Here is a 14,757-nt window from a genome sequence, read left to right on the forward strand (position 1 = left end):
AGGTAAAAATTACCTGCTTCTCGCTCCGAGCTGTAACGACCTGGTGTCCCAGTGAGTAGCTGCAATAAACGTTTAAATAAACGTCGAAATAAACGCCCTTAAGGACGTCCAAAAATTTTTTTTTTTTTAACGGAGCCAGCGGGAGGGGGGAGAAAAGGAGGGACCTGGCGCCACCAGGTTTGCACTTGCTCAAGAAGAGCCCTCAACCCCAGGTACTCAACAAAACCTAAAGATTAGGCTTGGAGACCTAGCCAGAGCTGCTGCTGTGTGTGACCACCACCTGCTGAGATAGAGAACATACTGAGGAGTTTCCGGCAGCACATGACCACATATAGGGAGGCAAAAGCTTTGCTCTCTATCTCCACCTGCTGGTAGATGGACACAACCCACCAGTCTATGGATTGATCAGCATGATGATATGGAATTTGTTTTTTAAACGTTCTCACAAAGTTCCCGTCTCAGAGGATATTTAACTACATCTGCATTGATTTCTGAACCTAAACATGCCAGACTTGTTGAGAAATCCTTGTTAAAATGGCTCTCCAAGTTGTCGGCCTGTGCTTGCAGTTCTTGGGACTGGAGGGTAATAATCTGTTTTGGGTTTAGCAGAGGGCTTCCAACTGCAAACTCTGATAATCCCCCAGTGGACCCCATTAGTTCACATTCACACAACTTATCTTTAGTTTTTGGTTTCAATTTCAGCTGAAACCAGGTGATAAGGTTTGGCTGCAGTTTCGACTGAAAGTTTTTACACAGTTTCAGTAGCAGTTTCGGTCGGCCTCTAGTGTAGTTTCTCCATTGCATAGTGAGTCCAGAGTGACCACTTCTGGCTTAATCGGTGGCTTGAGTGAGTCCGCTGGCTGGTGCTCTAAATGCCGTCTGTAACTTTCTGCATGGGCGTTGCCCTTTGTAATGGGGATGGCATAACTGGTTTTGGTCGTTCAGGGGTCAATCGAGCCACTTGCACCGAAGAACCAGTCTCCTTCACTCTGTGCTACCTAAGACATCTTCTCCTGGATATGGAGGAGTAACAGGACTTTATGGGCTCAGTGAAATTTCACTGGCCAAGTCAGGGCATTCTTCTTGCCCAGACAACAACTTTGTCCAATGTCGAAGAGACTGCATAGGAGGTAATTGTGGTTGATGTTTGTATGTATGTGTGTGTGTGGGGGGGGGGGGGGTAGGCTTTTTGCATACAACAGTCTTAGATGAGGTACCTTACATAAAATATATTAAGTCTGTTGGTGGGTGTACGCTGGGATCAGTAATCACAGACATGTCATTGACATAATCATCCACAACCTCCACTGACATTCCAGACCAAGATTTGGGGCTCTAACGTAAAAGGTTTTACTTAAAATAGAGCCTTTATACAAAAGGACAAAAGCTCAACAATAACAGTGGTACAGGCAGAGAGAAAAATTATCGAATACTTACAATCTCTTACTGGTACTCTCTACTCTTTAGAGAATCCTCTTTATTTCTTTAACTCCTTGAACTCATTCAGATGCTCCAGAAAGGAACACCATTGTCGGTGTCTTTTCTTTGTAGATCCCAGGATTGTCTTCTGTGTCCCTAGTTCTCAGGATCAGAATCTACTTTTTCTCCAACAGATCCTCTCTTTTCTTCTTCTTAGAAGTAGTGGTGGGCTGGTTCCCTTTTCCATCTTATATCTCCAAACAAGTGCAGAAGCTTCAGAAATCCTGTCACTGCTCAACACTTCTTTACTTTTCTTGACACAATGGCTGGGCTAGTCAAAAATCTTGATCCCCTCCAGAACTATGTATAAAGGCTGGGGATTCAGAGCCAGAGCCAAAGAACTTTACCCTCCCTCTGTGGTATGATGGCCAAGGAAACAGGAACCAAAGAAAGAATTCAAACAAGGCTGGAGTTTCAAACCAATCGGAGTTTCCCTCTGTGACAGAACAGTGTGTTTTAAGCTTGTAAAACTGCCTTTATTAAATCCTGAAGTGCATTTTCTCTAGTTTGGCCAGCAGGTGGTGCATGTTATGTTTTAAGCTGTTACAAAGAACTGACCTTTCCCTTCTTTTATTAACACAGATAAAGGAAATGCCTGTAGTGATGTAACCAGCATTTTTCAAATGTTTTTGTTCTGGGCTCTGATTGGCCTGGAGCTTGAAATTACCCAGCAGTTGCTGGCTGTAGTTTCAGCTCGGGAAGAGAGAGAGAGAGAGAGAAAGCTCTTAGCTGAAGCCCTGCAAAAACAGTTATCTTTGATAACTGGTGAGCAACTATATGTCCTGATCTTCCCAGGTACTGTTTAGACAGTATACAAATGTTTAGTTAGTGTTATAATTGATCCATTTTTTAGTTACTTGTTACTGTTTGCTGATCGCACTTTTTCTGTCCACTGTTCAATATTTTTATGAGAATAAACACAATTGTTTGTTCGTCCGGTTTGTCTGGACTGATAAAGAATCCTGGTGGTTTGTGTGTTGGATCTGTGGGTGCTCTCTGGGAACTGTGGAAACACTGGGAGTATGGCCCCTGTAACCTAGAAATCACTGGGGATAATTTGAGAGCGGGAGACTTGCCCAGAGCCGGATGCGACCAAGTCGGTGGGAGAAGGGTGCTAGTGTACAGTATAAGCGGCATTAACTTACTAATCAGGTTATCAATAGAAATCAAACAAAATAAAACATGGAAAAGAAAATAAGATGATACCTTTTTTATTGGACATAACTTAATACATTTCTTGATTAGCTTTCGAAGGTTGCCCTTCGTCCGATCGGAAATAAGCAAATGTGCTAGCTGACAGTGTATATAAGTGAAAACATTCAAGCATTACTATGACAGTCTGACAGGGTAGGAGGATGGGGGTGGGTAGGAGGTATGCATGGGGACATCAAAGCATATCATTGATATTCTAACAGGATGGGTGTGGATAGGTGAGGGGTGGGGTGATCAACAGAGACATACAGCTTTATGGTTTATAATGGGCTAGGAACCCCAGATCCTTGTTAAGTCCTTTCTGTTGGGTGTTAAAATATTCAATCATTCTGACTTCAAAGGTCTTACGTTCTTGTATGGTTTTAAAGTTACCTTTCAGGATTCTCACTGTGAAGTCACTGGTACAGTGTCCTGGTCCTGTAAAATGCTGACTAACAGGTGTGGGAACCCTGCTGGCACCAGTATTGTTCATGTGATGTCTATGTAAATTGAATCTTGTCTTAAGCATCTGGCCTGTTTCTCCAATATAGCATCCTTCGTTACATTTTTTACACTGAATGATATATACCACTTTGGAAGATGAGCAAGTGAAAGATCCCTTTATGTTGAATATCTTTCCTTTGTGGATGACTTTGGGGTCCTGTGAAATATTTTGGCATAGTTTGCAACTGGATAAATTCCTTTTCAGTCTGTGATGGAAGTTTACTTCTGATTAGCTTGTGTTGTAAGTTGGGTGGCTGTCGGAAGGCCAGTACTGGTGGGGATGGGTATATCTCTTTCAGTAATTCATCCTCCTGGAGTATAGGTTGTAGATATCTTATGATTTTCCTCAGTTTTTCCAGCTTTGGATTGTATGTCACTACAAGGGGGATTCTGTCTGTGGATTTTTTCTCCTTGTACTGTAGCAGATTCTTCCTGGGTGTTTTGAGGGAGGAGGCAATATTCTTGGAGATTATTTTGGGGTTGTAGCCTTTCTGTTTGAAGGATGCAGTCAAGCTTTTAAGGTGTCTGTCTCTGTCCCCTGGGTCAGAGCAGATACGGTGGTATCTTGTGGCTTGGCTGTAAATGTTGGATCTTTTTGTATGTGAAGGATGGAAGCTGGAGTTGTGGAGGTAGCTGCATCTGTCTGTGGGTTTCTTGTATATAGATGTTTGTATACAGCCATCACTGATGTGGTGTCCAAAAAATTGACTTTTTCTGGGGAGTAGTCAATTTTGAATCTGATTGTAGGATGGTATGTATTGAAGGCAGAATAAAATTGTTTCAGAGTTTCTTCACCCTCCGTCCAAATCATAAAAATGTCATCGATGTACCGGTAGTATTTTAGAGGTTTGGTCTGGTGTGTATTCAGAAATGTCTCTTCCAGCTCAGCCATAAAAAGGTTGGCATATTGGGGTGCTGTCCTGGTGCCCATCGCAGTGCCCATTATTTGTAGATAGATATCATTGTTAAAGCGGAAGTAGTTGTGAGTTAAAATGAATTTGATTAATTTTGTAATAGTTTCTGGTGAGTATTGATGGTCCAGTGTGGATTTTTTTAGGAGTCTTCCACATGCAGCTATGCCATCCGCATGTGGAATGTTGCTGTATAGTGATTCTACATCCATCGTGACCAGAAGGGTGTTAGGTGGTAGTTGCTTGATATTTTTCAATTTATTCAGAAAGTCTGTGGTGTCTGGTATGAAGCTGTTAGTTTTGTGTACGAGAGGTTTCAGAATTCCCTCTATGAATCCAGATATTTCTTCCGTGAGTGTGCCAATACCTGATATGATTGGTCTGCCAGGGTTTCCCGGTTTGTGGATCTTGGGTAGCATGTAGAATGTGCCCACAGCAGGCTGGTTTGGTATGAGTTTCTTCAGGTGAGGTTGCGCTTGTGTAGGAAATGTTTTGATAAGGTCTTTCAGCTGTTTTGTGTAATCCTGTGTGGGGTCCTCAGTTAGTTTCCTGTAGTATTTATTGTCTGAGAGCTGTCTGTGCCCCTCTTCAATGTATTTTTGTATGTCCATAATTACCACTGCGCCTCCTTTGTCTGCGGGTTTGATGATAATGCATTCGTTAGTTTGTAGGGTTCTTATGGCCGCTCTTTCTGGTGGGGTAAGATTGTACAGGATTCTCTTTAGTTTGTTGGAAAGTTGGGATTTCACCCTATGTCTGAAACTTTCTATGTAATTATCCAGCTTGTAGTTTTGTCCCTCCTGTGGGGTGAAATAAGTGTTCTTTTGTTTAAGACTGTATTCCGGTCTGTTTGGTGTCCCTTTATTATAGAAATGTGTTTTAAGGCGCATTTTTCTAGGTCTGAGTATAGTTGGATTTCATCTAGTTTCCTCGATGGGCATTCAACATAAAGGGATCTTTCACTTGCTCATCTTCCAATGTGGTATATATCATTCAGTGTAAAAAATGTAACGAAGGATGCTATATTGGAGAAACAGGCCAGATGCTTAAGACAAGATTCAATTTACATAGACATCACATGAACAATACTTGTGCCAGCAGGGTTCCCACACCTGTTGGTCAGCATTTTACAGGACCAGGACACTGTACCAGTGACTTCACAGTGAGAATCCTGAAAGGTAACTTTAAAACCATACAAGAACGTAAGACCTTTGAAGTCAGAATGATTGAATATTTTAACACCCAACAGAAAGGACTTAACAAGGATCTGGGGTTCCTAGCCCATTATAAACCATAAAGCTGTATGTCTCTGTTGATCACCCCACCCCTCACCTATCCACACCCATCCTGTTAGAATATCAATGATATGCTTTGATGTCCCCATGCATACCTCCTACCCACCCCCATCCTCCTACCCTGTCAGACTGTCATAGTAATGCTTGAATGTTTTCACTTATATACACTGTCAGCTAGCACATTTGCTTATTTCCGGTCTGACGAAGAAGGGGCAACCTTCGAAAGCTAATCAAGAAATGTATTAAGTTATGTCCAATAAAAAAGGTATCATCTTATTTTCTTTTCTATGTTTTATTTTGTTTGATTTCTATTGATAACCTTAAGAGTGGACTAACACGGCTACCACACTCCTCTACTTACTAATCAGGAAAGCACTCCTTGTTCTGGAATCTGCAGGGTATTCACAAGTTAAATCCAGTATTTCAGTAGAGTCACTAGAGGTCTTAGGGGACTCTACAAAGGAATTAAAGAGGAAGTTGACAAGGCCTGAGATGGCCTGTAAGTGATTGGAGGATGCTTAGTTAAGATATGGGGGAAGATGGTGGGTGGGGGGTGAAGAGGTCAGATAGAAGTCATGTGGAAGAAGAAGAGTAGTAGGACCTGATTTGTGTATGAAAATGTGTAAGTTTTTCTACTCATAGTGGAAGGAATCCAGAGAAAGGATCTAAACTGGGAAGACTGCTTGAGACAATTGGTCTTTATCTGCCATCATTTCTTATGTTACTGTGTTACTCTATGAATTTTTGGATGATTGTATACAAGTACCTACTACTTATTTAAATGCAAATGATTAGCTGGCTACAGGTTGGAGCTATGATTTTCTAAAAAAAAAAAAAAATACAAACAACGAAACAAGCTGTTTACCTTCTTATGCAGCTGAGAAATGTGTTCTACTAGTTGGGCTTTGTCTGTCCGCAGCTGGGAGTTTTCGAGTTGAACTCTTGAATGTCTCTTTTTCAAATCAGACAACTGGTTTTGAAGGGATTGGCCATTCAACTCCCCATATCTTCTTCCCTGCTGTATACGACGGAGCTTTGGATACAATGGGTAGATCCGATTATTAAATTCTTACAGCTGTACACTATATAAACAGTGGCATAATTTTAAAACAGAGCATCTATGCATCAAATAAATTTTGGGTAATTTCAGAAGAGAAACAAAGTTCATAGAAAAAACATGCAGTCATAAACTTGTGAAAAATGTAGTTTGGAATTTTTGCTCACAAGGATTACATTTACCAATCAAGCAAAACATTTAGGGTGCTTTAACACAATTTTTTTGGAATGAAGGAGTAGTCTAATTATTAGTGTAGTGAGCTGGGGAACTGATTTCGATTCCCACTGCAGCTCCTTGTGACCCTGGGCAAGTCATTTAACTCTCTACTGCCCAGGTACAAAAAACCTTAGATTGTGAGCCCAATAAGGACAGAGGAAGTACCCGCCTATAATGTGTACAGCGCTGTGTACGTCTAGAAGTGCTATAGAAATGATAAATAATAGTTGTAGTAAATTATATGAATTTCTTATGGAATATTTTCCTTTCTTTATCAGGGAAATAGTTCCTTTCAGAAGTGCCAGTATCATACTTTCCACATCCAAAACATTTGTTATTTTCTAAATACAGTGCAATCCGCTTAAGTGCAAGGGTCTGGGACCAAAGAAATGCATGCAGTTAACCAGAGCGTGCACTTAACCGTTGTGACCCAAAGAAGCTTGACATCTGATAAACTTACGTACAGTATACAGTCTCAGTTAACTGACATTAGGCTTACTTGAAGTAATCAGTTATAGACCTCTGTACACTCTTGGGTCTGTGAGTTCCATAGACTATGTCTGCCAGACGGTAAATACAGTCATAGCACTGACATCCAGTGGCCTCTAGATAGGCCCATACGGTATTGTTACTCTCCAGCGCTCTTGCAAAAGTGACAGGAGGAGGTTGTTGAATTTTGTCAGCATGTGCCTCGCTGCTCATTTCTTCATCTGTTCCATCATCAGCCGTTGTTGCCTGTGTGTAGGCGCATATCTCGACATCAGTGCTGTCTTCAGCTGTTTGTAGATCATAATCAACAGCTACGTAGCGATGGATCTCCTCTTCAGTAACACCGGCTGGGATCTCAATAACCTGTTCATCTGACATGTTTGCAACAGCTGCATCTGTTTTGTCACTCTCCACATCCTTAACAAAGCTTGCCCGCTTGTAACAGTTCACAATGGGTGCCTGTGTAACATGATTCCAGGCTTCTTTCTGCATATGTAGGGAATCCAACAGTGATAGATTACGAGCCAGTTCAACAGCACATTTATCCTTGCCAGTCTGGTCATCCATAATGCTCATCAGACAACGTAGCACAAGAGCCCGATAATGTTGTTTGAAATTGGCTATTATGCCCTGATCCATAGGTTGGATCAGACAGGTAGTGTTTGGTGGCAGGAAGACCACCTTGACGTTAGACAGCCTGACATCATCCCTGTGTGCAGCACAATTATCACAAAGCAGCAAAATCTGATGCTTTTGTGCCCGCATTCTAGTGTCTTCTTTAGCCACTGCTTCCAAATTTCCCCCGTCATCCATGAATTTGCGTTAGTCTCGTATGACACAGGAAGTCGCTTAACTTTCTTGAAGCAACGGGGCTGTTTGCTCTTTCCAATGATGAGGGGTTCCAACTTCTCACTCCCATCCATATTGCAGCAAAGGAGGATTGTCAGTCGGTCCTTCGATGTTTTACCTCCAGTAGTTTCGGCATGTTTGAATGCAAGTGTGCCATCAGGAATCGCTCACCAGTAGAGACCATTGTTGTCAGCATTGAAAATGTCACGAGGTGCAAACTCGTTCAAGATGGTAGGAAGAACTGAAACAACCCAATTTTCAACACCAAAGTCATCAGCGTCTTGTTTCTCATCATGCTGTTTCTTGAATTTTATGCTGTTCCTCTCCTTCCATCTTTCCAACCATCCAACAGTGGCTTTGAATTCAGTTAGTCCAAGACTTTCAGCTAGCTGGTTAGCTTTCTCCATAAGCAGTGGACCACTGACAGGAAACTGTCTGCTCCTGACTCGAGAAAGCCACCAAAGAAGAGCATCTTCTACCTCCTCAGCTTTTCCCGCCCGTTTTTGTTTCTGTTGTGGATTTGTATTGTTTTGCCAGTCTTCCAGAAGCTGGTCTTTCTGCTTCAAGACACATGAAATTTGACTGGGATTGACACCATATTCTTTAGCAATAGATGCTTGACTGTTTGTTTTCTAATTTTTTAAGAACTTCTATTCGTTCAGCCAGTGTTAAAGTCTTACAGTTCTGCCGTGACGACGACCCTGGTGTACGCTCTAAGAACATTCTTTCGCTTATTCTGCCTGTGGCAGTTAAAGAGGCAGTAAATTTGAAATCTCGTTGGTGGTCACGCGCCAATCGGCTTCCATATTCCATGCGTGTGCTTATGCAGAGTCTTTCCTGCAGAGGAGCAGTCTTGAATCATGCATATAAGCGAATCTTGCACTTATCAGTGGTGCGCTAAACCAAAGTTTGTCCCCATAGAAATTGATGGTGCCAAAAACGGGACCGAAGTACGGCATGTAGTTAAACAGAGCATGCGCTTATCCGACGTGCACTTAAATGGAGTGCACTGTATTTGGAAGTTTACTTTAATTTGAGCTATGGGTAGCATACTCATCATTCTTAGTCAGTTATGATACTGAAAAAACTCAGGGCTTCTTTTGCAAAGGTGCGCTAGCGATTCCCGCGTGGCAAATGAGAGGAAGCCCATAGGAATTGAATAGGCTTTGTAGGAGTATTTACCTGAGATCTCACATTTGCTGGTCTTGGCCTATACAGCCATTATTAAAACAATATGGATTATAGCTTGGATTATATGCATCAGTAACCAGCTTTGTCAAAGAAACACTAGTGCTGAGCATAGCATGATGATGTCATCCAAGTACATATTCTGTGTTGCAAACTGGCTGCTATCTCCTGGAAAGCTTGGAGGAGAGAAACACTTATGGCTCCGGGAGTATGTGAGCAGACGGGGAAGTTTGCACGTTGTCGATACGAGAACAAAGGCTCGCTTCTTGACCATGAAGCTGGCTGGACATGATTTACACCATCTGTGATTGGTCCACAGGTATCATCTGACCCTTGGATGCCAAAAAAGTTTGGACTGTAGAGAAAAGAAGAAAGGGAGATGACCGGAAGACTTGCAGGTGGATAGAAGGCTCTGAATGAGCTAGAGACTGATTTTCTTAAACACCAGTGAACTGCATACCTTGTAACAAATTCACAAGATTCGCTCAGCTACAGTTTATAGCCTTACTTATGACTGTGTAATCTGTGTCCAGAAGACAGATCTCGGACTTCATTCCTGGACTGAGACTCGCTGAGAGACTTCAGCTTGAGTCTACGAGGAGGAATCCGCTTCTCCACCACTGGAAGTCTGCCACAGACTGCAGGGTGAGATACCAGGATTTACTGCCTATGGTCACGGGGATAATTAGTTCTTTGCTTTGTCTGTGACAGATGGGTTATGTCATAACTGATGGTCTATGAATTTAGCTGCTAACAGTATTTTGCATAAGACGTGTGGTGTAACTTCTAGTGCTAATCATTAGGATATCAGTATTGTTTTTGGTTGTGTAATCACTCATTTAGTTAGTCCATAAGGATAATCATATTCTATTGTCTATATTCTGGGTGATAACCTTTTTTTATAGCAAGTTACTGTATTTTGCTTGGCATTTTGCTTCACAACTATTTATATATATATATTTCTTTACTTAATAAATAATATATATTCCATCTGTGGCATTGTTCCTTTTCCCAATAACTAGCTAATCATTCAGATAAAGAGGTATGCTCCCCTAGACACGAGTCCAGATTAATTGCTATTTAGTAGTGTTCTGACAGCTAAGTACCTCTGAATACCTACAGCTGCCTCTCATTTGAAAGAATCGGTAGTGCGGTTTTGTAAAACAGGCCCTCAGTAAGGCACAAGGCTCAGTCCCATAACATCTTTGCAGGTAACTGTATAAGCCTTTTTAAAACATAAAACAGCATGTAGGAGGTGTTTTTATAAAGTATTTTGTTCCCATAAAAATGCTTTTACAAAAATTACCTGAGAGAATATGCATATAAAAGTATCCACGGTGACAAGAAGATGCATACTTTTATGTTTTCCATATATAGTCACATTCAGGGCTTGTTTTTTCAGTCATTTACCCTTGTTCCTGAGCAGTCCTAAATGTTTATGGCTTTAATCTAAGCAGTATTTCTGCTGGTTTACCCCTACTATTTTATAAGGGCACATAGGCACCTATAAACTAGGTTCCTACTTTGCCTTTACATATAGGCAACCACTTATAAAATTACCCTCTTTGGGTGCCTATTTTCACATATTTTATAAAGGCACATAAGCACATTGGGGACAATTCTATAAAAGGTGTGAAAAATTTGGGACCATAAATCTGTGTGCTAAAGATAGTATTCTATAAAGCATCTAAGTAGAAAGTCAGAATTTGTGCACCAACATTACACCAAATCCCACCTCTTTTACATAGCTATGCCCCTTATCCCATCTTATTTGCATAGTCCTGCCCCAAAACCCACCCTTTTTTTCATTGTCCTGCCCCAAACACTGCCCCTTTTGGTGGTGTCACAGGAAGTGATGTCACATCCACATCCCTTTTTCAAGATGGCAGCCACTACTGCATGCATTGTCACTTCCTATTTCCACTGCTAGCTGCCATCTTGAATGGTGTCATGTGACAGGAAGTGATGTCAAACTAACCCCAACACTGCCCCCTTTATCTCGGCGGAATTTAGTTGCGCATGTGCACCGTAACCTTTTTTCCCCACAGGAAATAAAAATAGGTATTTGTAGGCATTTTTTTTCTTTCAAAAAAGGACACAGAAAATATAAGCATTTGTTTTTCTTTTTCTTTTAAAAAGGACACCTTTTTAAGCTGGATCGTCTGCTTTTAAGAATGACAGGGAGGACTAGCCTGCTGTACAATGCTTCCCTTCTTTTTCAACAGAAATAGCAACAGATCTGTTAAAAAAAACAAACCCAAAACTAGTGCGAATGCAACGGGGTCTATTAAAAGCACTCTCACGGTCCTGCTTTTTTTTCCCCCCAAGAGTTGTTTGCTTTTTTTGTCCAGCAAAGCAAACGATTCTCTGTCTGTGTGAGATCAGCCTGCTATTTGCTTTTTCCTTGGCAAGCAGGCTGATCTCAGTCTGTCTGTGTGAGAGATCAGTCTGTTGACACCCCCACAACCCCCCCTTCCCCTAGCTAGCAAAAAACTTACAAGAAGTAATAGCCCTATGGCCGATGTACTTTTTTTCAAAAGAGATCCTAACAAAGCTGATTTGTACTTTTTTTCAAAAGAGATCCTAACAAAGCTGATTTTCTTTTCAGACCCATTTACACTGGCAGAAGCCAGTTCACTTTCCTTTTTTTCAAAACCTGTTATAAGAAAAGTTTCAGTGCTTTTGGCAGTTTGAAAGGAAAAAAAATCTCACTCTCTGCATTCCCCAACTTCCACCTGTCTGTACTCTCCTCCCACCCCTTTACCTGAATCCCCCTCTGGCCCCCACCTTGTTCTCTGTCTGTTGCCTCCTCCCACCCCTTTCCGTGCAACCCGACACCCAGCCCTCACCTTGTTCTCAGTCTGTAGCCTCCTTCCACCTGTTCCCCCAAAACGTTTAATGGCAGAATAAATGCTTTTATATAGGAATTGTTTTGCTCCATAACAGTACTCATCTAGAAGTACATAAGTAATGCCACACTGGGAAAAGACCAAGGACCCATCGAGCCCAGCATCCTGTCCAAGACAGCGGCCAATCCAGGCCAAGGGCACCTGGCAAGCTTCCCAAACGTACAAAAATGCTATACATGTTATTCCTGGAATTGTGGATTTTTCCCAAGTCCATTTAGTAGCGGTTTATGGACTTGTCCTTTAGGAAACCGTCTAACCCCCTTTTAAACTCTGCCAAGCTAACCGCCTTCACCACGTTCTCCGGCAACGAATTCCAGAGTTTAATTACGCGTTGGGTGAAGAAAACTTTTCTCTGATTTGTTTTAAACTTACTACACTGTAGTTTCATCGCTTGCCCCCTAGTCCTAGTATTTTTGGAAAGCGTGAACAGATGCTTCACATCCACCTGTTCCACTCCACTAATTATTTTATATAACTCTATCATGTCTCCCCTCAGCCGTCTCTTCTCCAAGCTGAAAAGCCCTAGCCTCCTTAGTCTTTCTTCATAGGGAAGTCGTCCCATCCCCGCTATCATTTTAGTCGCCCTTCGCTGTACCTTTTCCAATTCCACTATATCTTTCTTGAGATGCGGCGACCAGAATTGAACACAATACTCAAAGTGCGGTTGCACCATGGAGCGATATAATGGCATTATAACATCCTCACACCTGTTTTCCATACCTATCCTAATAATACCCAACATTCGATTCGCTTTCCGAGCCGCAGCAGCACACTGAGCAAAAGGTTTCAGTGTATTATCGACGACGACACCCAGATCCCTTTCCTAAAGTGGAACCTTGCATGACATAGCTATAATTCGGGTTCTTTTTTCCCCACATGCATCACCTTGCACTTGCTCACATTAAAAGTCATCTGCCATTTAGCTGCCCAGTCTCCCAGTCTCGTAAGATCCTTCTGTAATTTTTCACAATCCTGTCGCGAGTTAACGACTTTGAATAACTTTGTGTCATCAGCAAATTTAATTACCTCGCTAGTTACTCCCATCTCTAAATCATTTATAAATATGTTAAAAAGCAGCGGTCCTAGCACAGACCCCTGAGGAACCCCACTAACTACCCTTCTCCATTGTGAATACTGCCCATTTAACCCCACTCTCTGTTTCCTATCCTTCAACCAGTTTTTAATCCACAATAGGATATTTCCTCCTATCCCATGGCCCTCCAATTTCCTCTGTAGCCTTTCATGAGGTACCTTGTCAAACACCTTTTGAAAATCCAGATACACAATATCAACCGGCTCCCCTTTGTCCACATGTTTGTTTACTCCTTCAAAGAATTGAAGTAAATTGGTCAGGCAAGATTTCCCCACACAAAAGCCGTGCTGACTCGGTATCAGTAATCCATGTCCTTGGATGTGCTCTGTAATTTTGTTTTTAATAATAGCCTCTACCATTTTCCCCGGCACTGACAGCAGACTCACCGGTCTATAATTTCCCGGATCTCCCCTGGAACCTTTTTTAAAAATGGGCGTTACATTGGCCACCCTCAAATCTTCTGGTACCACGCTCGATTTTAAGGATAAATTGCATATCACTAGCAGTAGCTCCGCAAGCTCATTTTTCAGTTCTATCAGTACTCTAGGATGAATACCATCCGGTCCAGGAGATTTGCTACTCTTCAGTTTGCTGAACTGCCCCATTACGTCTTCCAGGTTTACCGTAAAGTCAGTAAGTTTCACCGAATCGTCCACTTGAAATATCATTTCCTACACCGGTATCCCACCCAAATCTTCCTCGGTGAAGACCGAAGCAAAGAATTCATTCAATCTCTCCGCTACGTCTTTGTCTTCCTTGATCGCCCCTTTTATCCCTCGGTCATCCAGCTGCCCAACCGATTCTTTTGCCGGCTTCCTGCTTTTAATATACCGAAAAAAAGTTTTACTATGCTTTTTTGCCTCTAATGCTATATTTTTTTCGTAATCCCTCTTGGCCTTCTTTATCTTTGACACTCCTTATGCTGCTTCTTGTTATTTTCAGATGGTTCCTTATTCCATTTTCTGAAGGCATTTCTTTTAGCCCTAATAGCTTCCTTCACCTCACTTTTCAACCAGGTTGGCTGTCTTTTGGAGTTCTGTCTTTCTTTTCTAATTTATGGCATATGTTTGGCCTGGGCCTCCAGGATGGTATTTTTGAACAGCGTCCATGCCTGTTGTACAGTTTTTACCCTCTCAGTTGTCCTCCTAAGTTTTTTTTTTCCACCGTTCTCATTTTATCATAGTCTCCTTTTTTAAAGTTAAACGCTAATGTATTTGACTTCCTGTGTATAGTTACTTCAAGGTTGATATAAAAACTGATCATATTATGATCACTGTTATTAAGCGGCCCCAGTACCATAACGTCCCTCATCAGATCATGCGCTCCACTAAGGACCAAGTCTAGAATTTTTCCTTCTCTCGTTGGCTCTTGCACCAGCTGCTCCATAAAGCTGTCCTTGATTTCATCAAGGAATTGTACCTCTCTAGCGTGTCCCGATGTTACATTTACCCAGTCTATATTTGGATAATTGAAGTCAACAAATTTCGAAAAAATTCTACCTTACATACAATTTGTTTGGGGGCGAATATGGCAGGCCAATCATAAAAAGTAGTGGAGAAAAAAAGACTTCAGAAAA

General features: G+C 41.7%; 1 protein-coding gene across 2 annotated transcripts in view; it reads right to left on the minus strand.

Moving 5' to 3' along the window:
- Positions 1 to 14,757, minus strand: part of LOC115460397 (myosin-11-like) — a 241,640-nt gene that overhangs the window by 16,203 nt on the left and 210,680 nt on the right. For both annotated transcript variants that reach the window (XM_030190179.1, XM_030190178.1), the window contains one exon: positions 6,246 to 6,413. In XM_030190179.1, coding sequence (XP_030046039.1) covers positions 6,246 to 6,413 — 168 coding nt within the window. The remainder of the gene's footprint in view (positions 1 to 6,245; positions 6,414 to 14,757) is intronic.

Source organism: Microcaecilia unicolor, chromosome 1, assembly GCF_901765095.1.
Source record: "Microcaecilia unicolor chromosome 1, aMicUni1.1, whole genome shotgun sequence".
Classification (NCBI taxonomy): Eukaryota; Metazoa; Chordata; class Amphibia; order Gymnophiona; family Siphonopidae; genus Microcaecilia; species Microcaecilia unicolor.